This window comes from Eptatretus burgeri, chromosome 12 (assembly GCF_056783735.1).
Source record: "Eptatretus burgeri isolate ZD-2024b chromosome 12, Ebu_testis_v1, whole genome shotgun sequence".
NCBI lineage: Eukaryota > Metazoa > Chordata > Myxini > Myxiniformes > Myxinidae > Eptatretus > Eptatretus burgeri.
This window is the reverse complement of record NC_140972.1, coordinates 2,257,523-2,271,263: the sequence shown is the minus strand read 5'-3', so window position 1 is coordinate 2,271,263 and position 13,741 is coordinate 2,257,523. Positions and strand designations below refer to the sequence as shown.

The 13,741-nt window shown below is 44.2% G+C and overlaps 2 protein-coding genes across 7 annotated transcripts in view; one reads left to right on the top strand and one right to left on the bottom strand.

Annotated features, from left to right (window-relative positions):
• LOC147014981 (serine protease HTRA1-like) overlaps positions 1-13,741 on the bottom strand; it is a 50,773-nt gene that overhangs the window by 9,893 nt on the left and 27,139 nt on the right. For all 3 annotated transcript variants that reach the window (XM_085849251.1, XM_085849249.1, XM_085849250.1), the window contains 3 exons: positions 12,886-13,080; positions 11,556-11,588; positions 19-133 (listed from right to left, as the gene is read on the bottom strand). In XM_085849251.1, coding sequence (XP_085705377.1) covers positions 19-133; positions 11,556-11,588; positions 12,886-13,080 — 343 coding nt within the window. The remainder of the gene's footprint in view (positions 1-18; positions 134-11,555; positions 11,589-12,885; positions 13,081-13,741) is intronic.
• The window catches only part of LOC147014982 (uncharacterized), a 49,079-nt gene that overhangs the window by 16,377 nt on the left and 18,961 nt on the right, over positions 1-13,741 (top strand). For 2 of the 4 annotated variants that reach the window (XR_015050179.1, XR_015050180.1), the window contains exon 3: positions 10,771-10,899. The exons of the other annotated variants lie outside the window; for them this stretch is intronic. The gene's annotated coding sequence lies outside the window, so the exon portion shown is untranslated. The remainder of the gene's footprint in view (positions 1-10,770; positions 10,900-13,741) is intronic. 4 annotated transcript variants of the gene reach the window in all.

Genomic DNA, 13,741 nt, shown 5'->3' with positions numbered 1-13,741 from the left:
CTGACGTGGCTCGAGTACCTCTGATTTTCCGACTGTTCGACTTTAGCAGGAATTCACGGATGCGGTCAGAGGGAATGGCAAAGGATATGCCAGCAGTGACCTTCAGTGTATTGATGCCAATCACTTCACCGTCCTACGGAGAGAAAGCGTCGTCCACATGAAGTACCCGTTCATGAAATGTTTATTTATTTATTTTTGATACACAAAGTCAAGGCTTCTGGAAGAGATGGAACACTGAACAGATCACGATGCAACAGAACAAAAGGAACAGGAGAAAGAGAGGGAGGAAATGCTCACAGAAGGGTTGGAGGACAAAATAGATGTCGAGAGCTGGACAATGAGGGTTGTGGGAAGAAGACGCAGGATGGACAGAATGGATTCAATGTGTGATACTAAATAAACTTGAATATTACGTTCATTCAGGAAAATTCATAGGGAAAGGTCATTTGAGGCAGGGCCGTCAATCCTGGGTGGGGGAGTGTGGTTGCTCACCAATAATCGCCCCCCCACCTCCAAAGAAAGAAAACCATAAATAATGCATGACTATCCCGAACCCTCACAGTAAACACCCAATGCCTGACTTTCAGCATGAAAATCCAAGTTAAGGAATCCTGATGACATTCCATCAGGTTGCATCCATTGTTCGCATCAACCAGGCCAAAACGAACCGGCGTAAACGTACTTCTGAAACTCATGAAGTGCACGTTTTCATGATTGTCGCACTCACACGTGGTTTAGGTTCCTTAGTATAACCCTGAGTATCAGAGGCAGTACATGTTCATCTGGTCTCATCAGATTGCCTTCACTTGAATCTTTCTTCAAATTCAAGATATTTTAAGGTAACACATGCGACGGTTCAGTATACCGTAAATCCCCATGTACCGTACAAGGCAAACTTTTGTTTTTCAAGAAAATAAGGGGTTTGGGGTGTGCACCTTGCACACAGGGACTGTCCTTGAGGTGCAAGTCAGCTGCGTTTTCAACCCAGGAACAGCAGGAAGCCACAGCCTGAGTTCTCATAGCGATACCTGTCCCCGCAGCGTGAGTTCCCATGGCGATACCTGTCGCCGCAACGTGAGTTCCCATGGCAATATCTGTCCCTGCAGCATGAGTTTCCATAGCAATACCTGTCCCCGCAACGTGAGTTCCCATCGCGATACCTGTCCCCGCAGCGTGAGTTCCCACAGCGATACCTGCCCAGCGTGAAGCATCGCAGAGTGAGTTTGGGTTCATTTTTAATCGGCTTGTTTAAATAGGATGAAGTTGTAACATAACATGGAAGAGCGTGGTTTAAAAATAAGAACAGGTGTGCCAACAATCTCACTCCACCAAAAAAGGTGTGCCAACAATCTCACCCACGCAGAAAAAAGGTGTGCCGACAAAAAAAAAAAAACCACAAACATGCTGACAATCTTGCCTCCCCCAAAAAACGCAGGTGTGTGACAATCTCACCCCCACTAAAAAAACAGGTGTGCTGACAATCTCACCCCCACAAAAAAGAACCAGGTGTGCTGACAATCTCACCCTCACGAAAAAAACGGGTGTGCTGACAATCTAGCCCCCACTAAAAAAACAGGTGTGCGACAATTTCACCCCCACTAAAAAAAACAGGTGTGCTGACAATCTCACCCACACTAAAAAAAACCAGTTGTGCTGACAATCTCACCCCCACTAAAAAATAACCAGGTGTGCTGATAATTTCACCCCCACTAAAAAAAACAGGTGTGCAAACAATCTCACCCCCACTAAAAAAAAAAACCAGTGTGCTGACAATCTCACCCCCACGAAAAAACCGGTGTGCTAACAATCTCACCCCCACTAAAAAAAACCGGTGTGTGAACAATCTCACCCTCACTAAAAAAAACCGGTGTGCTGACAATCTCACCCCCACTAAAACAAACCGGTGTGCTAACAATCTCACCCCCACTAAAAAAAACCGGTGTGTGAACAATCTCACCCCCACTAAAAAAACCGGTGTGCTGACAATCTCACCCCCACTAAAACAAACCAGTGTGCTGACAATCTCACCCCCACGAAAAAACAGGTGTGCAAACAATCTCACCCCCACTAAAAAAAAAAAAAACCAGTGTGCTGACAATCTCACCCCCACTAAAAAAACAGGTGTGCAAACAATCTCATCCCCACTCAAAAAAAACAGGTGTGCTGACAATCTCACCCCCACTAAAAAAAACACGTGTGCTGACAATCTCACCCCCACTAAAAAAAACACGTGTGCTGACAATCTCACCCCCACTAAATAAAACAGGTGTGCTAACAATCTCACCCCCACTCAAAAAACAGGCATGCTGACAATCTCACCTCCACTAAAAAAAACAGGTGTGCTAACAATCTCACCCCCACTAAAAAAACAGGTGTGCTGACAATTTCACCCCCACAAAAAAACAGGTGTGCTAACAATCTCATCCCCACTAAAAAAACCGGTGTGCTGACAATCTCACCCCCACTAAAAAAAACAGGTGTGCTAATAATCTCACCCCCACTAAAAAAACCGGTGTGCTGACAATCTCACCCCCACTAAAAAAAACCGGTGTGCTAACAATCTGACCCCCACTAAAAAAAACCGGTGTGCTAACAATCTCACCCCCACTAAAAAAACCGGTGTGCGAACAATCTCACCCCCACTAAAAAAAACCGGTGTGCTGACAATCTCACCCCCACTAAAAAAAACCGGTGTGCTGACAATCTCACCCCCCCTAAAAAAACAGGTGTGCTGACAATCTTATCCCCACTCAAAAAAAACAGGTGTGCTGGCAATCTCACCCCCACTAAAAAAAACATGTGTGCTAACAATTTCACCCACACTAACAAAAACCGGTGTGCTGACAATCTCAACCCCACTAAAAAAACAGGTGTGCTAACAATCTCACCCCCACTAAAAAAAACAGGTGTGCAAACAATCTCACCTCCACTAAAAAAAACAGGTGTGCTTTCAATCTAAACTCCACTAAAAAAACAGGTGTGCTGACAATTTCACCCCCACTAAAAAAACAGGTGTGCTAACAATCTCACCCCCACTAAAAAAACAGGTGTGCAAACAATCTCACCTCCACTAAAAAAACAGGTGTGCTTTCAATCTAAACTCCACTAAAAAAACAGGTGTGCTGACAATTTCACCCCCACTAAAAAAACAGGTGTGCTGACAATCTCACCCCCACTAAAAAAAAATCAGCTGTGCTGACAATTTCACCCCCACCAAAAAAAACCACATGTGTGCTGACAATCCCACCCCCACGAAAAAAAAATCAGCTGTGCTGACAATCTCACCCCCACTAAAAAAACCACATGTGTGCTGACAATCTCACCCCCACTAAAAAAACCACATGTGTGCTGACAATCTCACCCCCACTAAAAACAACAGGTGTGCTGACAATCTCACCCCCACTAAAAAAACCACATGTGTGCTAACAATCTCACCCCCACTAAAAAAACAGGTGTGCTGACAATCTCGCCCCCACTAAAAACAACAGGTGTGCTGACAATCTCACCCCCACTAAAAAAAACCACATGTGTGCTGACAATCTCACCCCCACTAAAAACAACAGGTGTGCTGACAATCTCGCCCCCACTAAAAACAACAGGTGTGCTGACAATCTCACCCCCACTAAAAAAACCACATGTGTGCTGACAATCTCACCCCACTAAAAAAAAACACATGTGTGCTGACAATCTCACCCCCACTAAAAAAACCACATGTGTGCTAACAATCTCACCCCCACTAAAAAAACAGGTGTGCTGACAATCTAGCCCCCACTAATAAAACAGGTGTGCTGACAATCTCGCCCCCACTAAAAACAACAGGTGTGCTGACAATCTCACTCCCACTAAAAAAACCACATGTGTGCTAACAATCTCACCCCACTAAAAAAACCACATGTGTGCTGACAATCTCACCCCCACTAAAAAAACCACATGTGTGCTAACAATCTCACCCCACTAAAAAAACCACATGTGTGCTGACAATCTCACCCCCACTAAAAAAAACCACATGTGTGCTAACAATCTCACCCCCAATAAAAAAATAGGTGTGCTGACAATCTCGCCCCCACTAAAAACAACAGGTGTGCTGACAATCTCACCCCCACTAAAAAACCGGTGTGCTGACAATCTCACCCACACTAAAAAACAAGTGTGCTGACAATCTCACCCCCACTAAAAAAAACAGGTGTGCTGACAATCTCGCCCACACTAAAAACAGGTATGCTGACAATCTCACCCACACTAAAAAAACCGGTGTGCTGACAATCTCACCCCCCCTTAAAAAAACAGGTGTGCTGACAATCTTATCCCCACTCAAAAAAAACAGATGTGCTGACAATCTCACCCCCACTAAAAAAAACATGTGTGCTAACAATTTCACCCACACTAACAAAAACCGGTGTGCTGACAATCTCAACCCCACTAAAAAAACAGGTGTGCTAACAATCTCACCCCCACTAAAAAAACAGGTGTGCAAACAATCTCACCTCCACTAAAAAAACAGGTGTGCTCACAATCTCACCCCCACTAAAAAAACAGGTGTGCTGACAATCTCACCCCCACTAAAAAAACAGGTGTGCTGACAATCTCACCCCCACGAAAAAAAAATCAGCTGTGCTGACAATCTCACCCCCACTAAAAAAACCACATGTGTGCTGACAATCTCACCCCCACTAAAAACAACAGCTGTGCTGACAATCTCACCCCCACTAAAAAAACCACATGTGTGCTAACAATCTCACCCCCACTAAAAAACAGGTGTGCTGACAATCTCGCCCCCACTAAAAAAAAAACACATGTGTGCTGACAATCTCACCCCCACTAAAAAAACCACATGTGTGCTAACAATCTCACCCCCACTAAAAAAACAGGTGTGCTGACAATCTAGCCCCCACTAATAAAACAGGTGTGCTGACAATCTCACCCCCACTAAAAAAACCACATGTGTGCCAACAATCTCACCCCACTAAAAAAACCACATGTGTGCTAACAATCTCACCCCCACTAAAAAAACAGGTGTGCTGACAATCTAGCCCCCACTAATAAAACAGTTGTGCTGACAATCTCGCCCCCACTAAAAACAACAGGTGTGCTGACAATCTCACCCCCACTAAAAACAGGTGTGCTGACAATCTCGCCCCCACTAAAAACAACAGGTGTGCTGACAATCTAGCCCCCACTAATAAAACAGTTGTGCTGACAATCTCGCCCCCACTAAAAACAACAGGTGTGCTGACAATCTCACCCCCACTAAAAAAACCACATGTGTGCTAACAATCTCACCCCACTAAAAAAACCACGTGTGCTGACAATCTCACCCCCACTAAAAAAACCACATGTGTGCTAACAATCTCACCCCCACTAAAAAAAATAGGTGTGCTGACAATCTCGCCCCCACTAAAAACAACAGGTGTGCTGACAATCTCACCCCCACTAAAAAAACCGGTGTGCTGACAATCTCACCCACACTAAAAAACAGGTGTGCTGACAATCTCACCCACACTAAAAAAACAGGTGTGGTGACAATCTCACCCACACTAAAAAACAGGTGTGGTGACAATCTCACCCACACTACAAAAACAGGTGTGCTCACAATCTCACCCACACTAAAAACAGGTGTGCTGACAATCTCACCCACACTAAAAAAACAGGTGTTCTGACAATTTCACCACCACTAAAAAACCACAGGTGTTCTGACAATCTCACTCCCCCAAACTTCCAAATGGATCAATGTCCCTGATTTGAGGTGTATTCAACAGTTTAATTCATGCTTTACTGGCAGGACTCACTCCCCCAAACTTCTTAGCTCTTATATGAACCTCGACATTGCATTAATAAAAAGACATTTAAAAAAAAAAACCAAAATCACGGACGATAAACTTGTACCTGAACCCAACTCTGAGATCAAATGCAGCCGTGGTTCAATTGTCGTGCGTTCTCAGCATAATATCCTATTTTCACTCAACATTCATCCTGTCAAGGACTCAACTTCCTGTCAAGTACTCAACATGCAATCGCCGTTTCAGAAGTTGTTAGTCAAAGGGAAGGCCAATGTGTGTTGATGTTTTTACCGTCAACACTTGGCAGAAACCCCACAATATGTTCGCTTTCGATTCTGTTTTCGTTCGATCGAACCAGAGTTTTCTGGACATTCTATTGGACTGAATTATAAATAAAAAAATCGGATCACTGGACCTGCAGCTTATCTGGACCCTGTCCTAATGTTATAACCCAAATGAGGTGACATTCTGACTGGTGGTTCTGGAGAAGAAGATTTTCGAAGGAATTTACGTGATTTTCCCCAAAATTGACGAAGTCGGCCATTTTGACACACTTCCGGTCACTTGATCGGCATGACCTCCGCAATTTAACATCCCTACCTTGGCCTAATGTTTGGTGACATTCTGACTGGTGGTTCTGGAGAAGAAGATTTTTGAAGGCATTTACTAAGTCGGCCATTTTGACCTACTTCAAGTCATGTGACCGGAACGAGCTTTGCAATCCCCGTTACCAGTCATGAACGGAACCTTTGCTGCCCAATTTAAGCCAGATTGACCGAGCGGTTTATAGGAGACGGACGGACGATGACAATACCTCAAGTGGAATTCCAATTCCAGATAAGCTAATAACATGACCCCCCCTCCCCCCAAGCACAGCATTTATCAGAAATAAAAACCTCAATTGGTGTTAACAAACGGATACTTTTGTCACAGTCTTTATTGACCTGTGGAATTTTTTTTTCTGGACATTATCCTGTCTGTGTTGCCTTGTAGTATCTCAATAACCTTTACTTTTGTATATAAAGTGTGTAATATGTGGAAACTCATTATAAAGTATAAAAAAATGTTTTATACTCGATTGGCGTCCCATCTGCCGGTATTAGTTGATGGACGTTGAAGATCCCACGGTGATGGAGGTTGTTTTCACTCCTGTCTGTCCGTCTGTCTGTCTGTGAGTACAGTATTTCAAAAATGTGTGGACGGATTTGGATGAAACTTGGTGGACATGTTGTGTGTACGTGTGACAAGGAAGAATTGATTCGATTTTGGTGAAAATCCGGATCCGATAATTAAGTGATTCTTCACCATTGAGAGATAGGGCTAAAACGATATATAATAGCACCGTATCTCAAAAGGTCGTGGGCGGGTGATGATGAAACGAGGTGAATGAGTTGATTGGGTGACAAAAACAAATCGATTCGATTTTGGTTCAGGTCATGATCCAGATCACAATGTAAACTGTCCAGCCTGGTGGAGCTCTGTGCTCCACTGAGTGCCGTTCTACTTAAGAAACTGTTTCACGTTTGAGTGCTGTCGACCTGAAACCCAAAAATCAAACAAGTGCAACAGACGTGTGCAATGAAAAGCTGGTGCTTGTAAACCTTCGGATCGAATCCCGACCACTGCCTTTCACTACAGACACAGTTAATTATAAATAAATCCACAGATATACATGTTCTCTGCCAAACAGTAGTATGCACGGAAGACGGGCTGTTTTTAACATTGTCCCATGATTATCCATACGAAGGATTCTGGTTACGTACTGCAACACCATGGAGAACCAGTGATAGCTTAGATAACATGCATTCAGGGTTCGCCAGCAGGGTCTTCCGAGCTGACTTACTTAGATCATGATGCAGGGACGACAGCTTCAAATCCCATATAATGAACTAAAAAAAGAATCTGCCAAGAATCCCATAAGAATCTACCAAAAAAAAAAAAAAAGAATCTGCCAAGTTCTGCCAAGAATCCCATATAGTGGCTCATAAAGCATTACGCTCCGCCAAAGTCTTTCATGAAGCGGATAGCCAGGTCTGACGTTCAATTGAAGGTGATAGAAATACAAAATGGTCCAGGATGCCGGTGATAGCTCACCTTCTCTTCGCGAAACGAATCGTGGGATCTTCAACATCCATCAAGTAATGCAAGCAGATGGGACGTCCAGCTTAACGTCCATCAGACGGCACGTTTTGTGATGCAATGCTTTGCCTGTGCTGCACCAGTCCGAGAGTTTATAGTCTGGTATGGAATATAACCAAGAATAGACGGTTCAAATGTAAGGATGCCGCCTCTGCACCATCCTGTCAGACCCGTGCAAAGGTACACTTACAGTTCCTGATGTCCTCGTTCCACATGTAACATATCTCCAAGCTCCTCCGTGAGTATTAGAACACAGCGAAGAGAAAATAAGGAATGTAATATTTAATGTAATGCTGCCAATAAACTGTGTGATATTGCCCTGAGACAGGAAGCTACAGGTAGTGGACAAAAAATGCAAACACCTAGGTAAATGAGGGACACCAAGCAATGGCTCCCACACAGGTGTGGCCCACGTGTAACATCCCAACATGCTTAGGGTCATGTATAAAAATGCTGCACAGTCCTAGTTGCCTTTGATGGCTGGCATGGCTGCAACAGGATAAAACCTTGGTGATGAGTTTTTGCTTTCTTTTAGCAGCGTGTTAGCCTTGTTGTGTTTGTCCTGCGCGACTTATTCCCCCCAACCCCAGCTCGTCAATTTGTTTACCTCTTACTTTTTGTCTTGTTAGTACTGTGTTTTCGTTTGTCTTTCCCTTCCTGCTTTTCCCCAGCCCAATGGTTTGATGAGCATGACACTCATGTTATCCATCTTTCATGGCCTTCTCAGTCACCAGATCTGAACCCAAGCGAGCATTTATGGTATATTCTGGAACGACGCCGAAGACGGCGTTTTCCACCTCCGACAAACAGGTGTGGGTTGATTGACTGTCATTGAAGAATGGTGCTGCATCCAGCTTGGTGTTGGCTTAACCGTTAGGTGGCTGGCTTAAGATCCTTGGGTCTTGAGTTCAAGCCCCTGTCAGGCCATTGAATTAACACCAGGAAAGGCTGATTTAGCCAGTCATCCTTCTGAGGTCAGAAAAATGAGTACCAGTGTATTGGTAATAGGGGTATTGCATAAGCCTGGTGTTGGCTTAGTGGTTAGGGTGGCGGCTTGGGATCCTAGGGTCCTGAGTTCAAGCCCTGTTGGCTGCTGAGTTAAAATACACCAGGAGGTTGACTCAGCCTGTCATCCTTCGAGGTCGGCAAAATGAGTACCAGTGTACTGGTAAGGGGGACACTGCACCAGCGACATAGCTGTGTCCCAACCAATGATGCAACCAGCAGCCATAGGCTGCACGAGAGAGAGAGAGAGAGAGAGAGAGAGAGAGAGAGAGAGAGAGAGAGAGAGAGAGAGAGAGAGAGAGAGAGAGAGAGAGAGAGAGAGAGAGAGAGAGAGAGAGAGAGAGAGAGGTATTGCATCAGCGGCACAGCCGTGCAATCAGCCAATGATGTTCCTTGCAGCCTTGTGCTGCACACGAAGGAGGAGGAGGAGGTTCTGCATCCCTCCTGCAGAATTCCAGATGCTGGTGGACTTCATGCCATGGTGAAGAAGTCCAGATGCTGGTGGACTTCGTGCCATGGTGAAGAATTCCAGATGCTGGTGGACTTCTTGCCATGGTGCAGAATTCCAGATGCTGGTGGACTTCGTGCCATGGTGAAGAATTCCAGATGCTGGTGGACTTCGTGCCATGGTGAATAATTCCAGATGCTGGTGGACTTCTTGCCATGGTGAATAATTCCAGATGCTGGTGGACTTCGTGCCATGGTGAAGAATTCCAGATGCTGGTGGACTTCTTGCCATGGTGCAGAATTCCAGATGCTGGTGGACTTCGTGCCATGGTGAAGAATTCCAGATGCTGGTGGACTTCGTGCCATGGTGAATAATTCCAGATGCTGGTGGACTTCTTGCCATGGTGAATAATTCCAGATGCTGGTGGACTTCGTGCCATGGTGAAGAATTCCAGATGCTGGTGGACTTCTTGCCATGGTGCAGAATTCCAGATGCTGGTGGACTTCGTGCCATGGTGCAGAATTCCAGATGCTGGTGGACTTCTTGCCATGGTGAATAATTCCAGATGCTGGTGGACTTCGTGCCATGGTGAATAATTCCAGATGCTGGTGGACTTCGTGCCATGGTGAAGAATTCCAGATGCTGGTGGACTTCTTGCCATGGTGAATAATTCCAGATGCTGGTGGACTTCGTGCCATGGTGAATAATTCCAGATGCTGGTGGACTTCGTGCCATGGTGAATAATTCCAGATGCTGGTGGACTTCTTGCCATGGTGAATAATTCCAGATGCTGGTGGACTTCGTGCCATGGTGCAGAATTCCAGATGCTGGTGGACTTCATGCCATGGTGCATACAGGCCATACTGGCCGCATGTGGTAGCCCAATTTCCTAATAAGTGACTTTACAGTGGCGTTTCATGTATTTTTTTTGTCCACTACCTGTACATTGTTCTAAGGGTTCTGCCAAGCTATGCCAAAAGTGATGGAATTGCAGCTCATCTTGTGATTGCTTGCAACCCCGCTGAAAGGAGCTTCAAATGCCTGCTAAACGTGTCCAAGAAGCACAGATCACATGATTCGGTTGGGTTGGAAATTCTCTTGTGATGTAGGTATCAAGACCTCCATTCGATATTGAAAAGCGTATCACCACGTGAACAACAAAACGTTACTTTTGTTTCAGGATTCAGAATGCTTTTGCGGAGGGTGAGCTTGTTGAAACCGAAGCAACGTTTGAGTATTAAAACGATCCAGAAGCAAATTGTCCAGACACATTCTTGGCTTGTTGAAAATCAGCGAGTCGCCAAAGAAGTGTCGGTGTGCAAAGGTGTTCAGGTCACTTTATACTCTATGTTGTGCAGGTCTGCTCTCTCACACGGATCTGTTTCTCTGCTTTTTTGCCAGGGCTCGAGCAGGGTGTGGAAACATCGCGGCATCTTGGCGAAGACGCGAGGCTAAATCAACTATCAGGAAATACCGTTCAGATGTCTTTCGCAGTTTCCAGGGGGAACGCTCAAGGACCTCAGGCAAAAGGTCAAGGGATATGTGACCTTTATTAAATTCAGGGTGGACTCGAGTCCTCATTTCATAGATGGTAATATATATGTATTTATGCCAAGTTTGCATTCCCCAGATGTTTACTCAAAGGGAAAGGTTTATTGAGAGTTCAATATGTTTCTTCTTTTTTTGTGGACCTAAAACGTATTAACAAGGTACCAATACTTGGTGTGTACATTACATACACAACATTGATACCAAGAATTGTCCAACAGCATGGTGTATAGGTAACACACTCACTTATGAGCTGTCAAGTCGAGGAAGTGCATCGAAGTTAGGGAATTCCATCACAAAGTGCGCCGTCCCTCAGATGGATGCTAAGTTGGCTGTCCTGTCTGCCAGATTTATTTTGTGGACCTTGAAGGTCCTACAGTGTCTCTGACGAAGAAGAAACGAGTTATTGTCAGCATCTGGCACAAATTCCAAATTCCTGCCACATTCAGTTGAACCTCAGGCCTGGCCAAACTTTTCATGAAAGACTTGAGCCAAAAACTCTTCCCAGCTGATTCCACACAGTAGGAATAATAATTGGGACATTAAAGTAGAAATTGTAGTAATTGGATTGGTTTTTAAACTGAAGAATCAGTAAAAAAATGGTTTATAAAACAACACAAACAACTGAAATAACTCACCAGGTTAACCAGAGGTCCGCCGGAGTTCCCGTACTGTCCAGCGTTTCAACATGTAATGGATGCAGGAGGAAACAGTGACATATGAGGTTAAAATTCATTATCAATTACATTTTATATATATAAACAAACACATACGTGTATCTCGTGCATTGTTCATGTTCCTGGCAGGTTGGAATGTCACCTGGACAACAGGCGGGGTAATGGATGGATATCGATCCAGGTGAAATCTTGATACCCTTGTTCGACAGGACAAGAAGTACAAACGTTGGAAAAGAATTCCTGAAAATGGCAAATGTGATTTTTTATTTATTTATTTGATTTTGGCAATGAATATTTTGTAACCAAGGAACTTTTTTCTGGATCGAGTAAACACGTTTCAGGTTAATCCGTTGACACCAGACCCCAAGTATCGTGGTTTCTCCCCTCTCAAAAAAAATAAAAATAAAGTGACTTGAACCTTTGTACACCGACTCTTTTTAGTCCCATTGTCCCCTCTCACCAAATTCCTCACCTCCCTTTCTTTAAAAATAAATAAATAAATCTAAATTGTTCACAAACTCGCCCACAAGTACATACAAGTAAGATACAGGAATGATAAACATTCCTCTTGTCCTTCATTACATTGGACAAACCCAAGAGATAACAGATTAACATTATCATACAATGTTTGTTATTATAACGATACTTGGGGTCTGGTGTCAACGGATTAACCTGAAACCTGTTTACTCGATCCAGAAAAAAAGTTCCTTGGTTACAAAATATTCATTGCCAAAATCAAATAAATAAATAATCGCATTGCCATTTTCAGGAATTCTTTTCCAACGTTTGTACTTCTTGTCCTGTCGAACAAGGGTATCAAGATTTCACCTGGATCGATATCCATCCATTACCCAGCCTATTGTCCAGGTGACATTCCAACGTGCCAGGTACATGAACAATGAAACCAAACGCAGCGTTGCAATCCGACCATCCAACTACCGTAAACTAACCTACAATATATTTTATAATGTCACACTAACCGAACCGAAGTCTGAATCGAGCCAAACCCAAAATGTAGATTTGTGTTTATTGTGCTTTTGCAAGATAAACACATTTTTAAACATGATGCCATTGACTTTCGGCAGCTGGACGAGCAAGTCGAAATCAGTGCATTTGAACCATGAGCCTTTGTGCTAGCATCAAACTGAGCCAAGCCGTACTTCCACAGCAAGGTGGAAAAGAAAAAAAAAACAAAAAACTTTGTGTTCTGAGGTGTTGAGGTTTTGCTGGGCCACATGCCTGGTGGAACAATGAGTGACCTGGTATTGGATTGCTTGCGCGGGCCTCATACATTTATAATGGCATCGGTCTGAATGTAGTCGATGTCGGAACCCTCGAGGCCGAGCTCCTTTCCACCACGCTGTGCGGTGCTCACGATACCCGTTGTCACTGTGTTCTGCAGCTTGAAGGGACTCCCGATGGCGACGACAAACTCGCCTGGCCGTAGCTCTGCAGATCGACCAAGTGTAAGCACGGGGAGCTTGTCCTGCCACAGCAACAAACAAATGAAATTGCTCATTGAGCAAGGAATTGCCAGAATAACTGTCATATTTCCATGATCTCTGAAAAAACAAAAACATGGAAATCAATTTGGTTCTTATAAGTCGATAGTGCTACTGTTTAATGAGTTATAGCACTTAGTTTGGTCATGATCATAACGTGGAAGTCAATCAGACTTGAAATGGCGTTTTTAATCGCAATTTGAAAGTTTTGACCCGACCCCCCCCCCCGAACATTCGACCCCCGACCGCTAAGAAGGGTGTTGGTGTGACACCCCCAATGAGACATATGGTCGGATGCAGAATGGGAAGATGCACATTTTCGATTCGGTTTGAAGTCGATACGACCATTTTAACGGACGTTATTGCGAAAATAAGAATTTCGGTTTTTCGGTGACCTTGACCTTGACCTTTAACCTAGATTCACCAAAAACGACAAGTGTCTAAGTTGGACCATGGCCGACGTCTGTACCCAGTTTGGTCATGATCGCTGAAATGGTGTGGCTACTACAGGATAAACAAACACACAAACAAACAGACAGACAGACACACACACACACACAGAATGACACACACAACCGACCAACATAATTGCCGAAATCCGAAGGATTCCGACAATTAACAAACAAACGAGCTGGCTGGATGCCT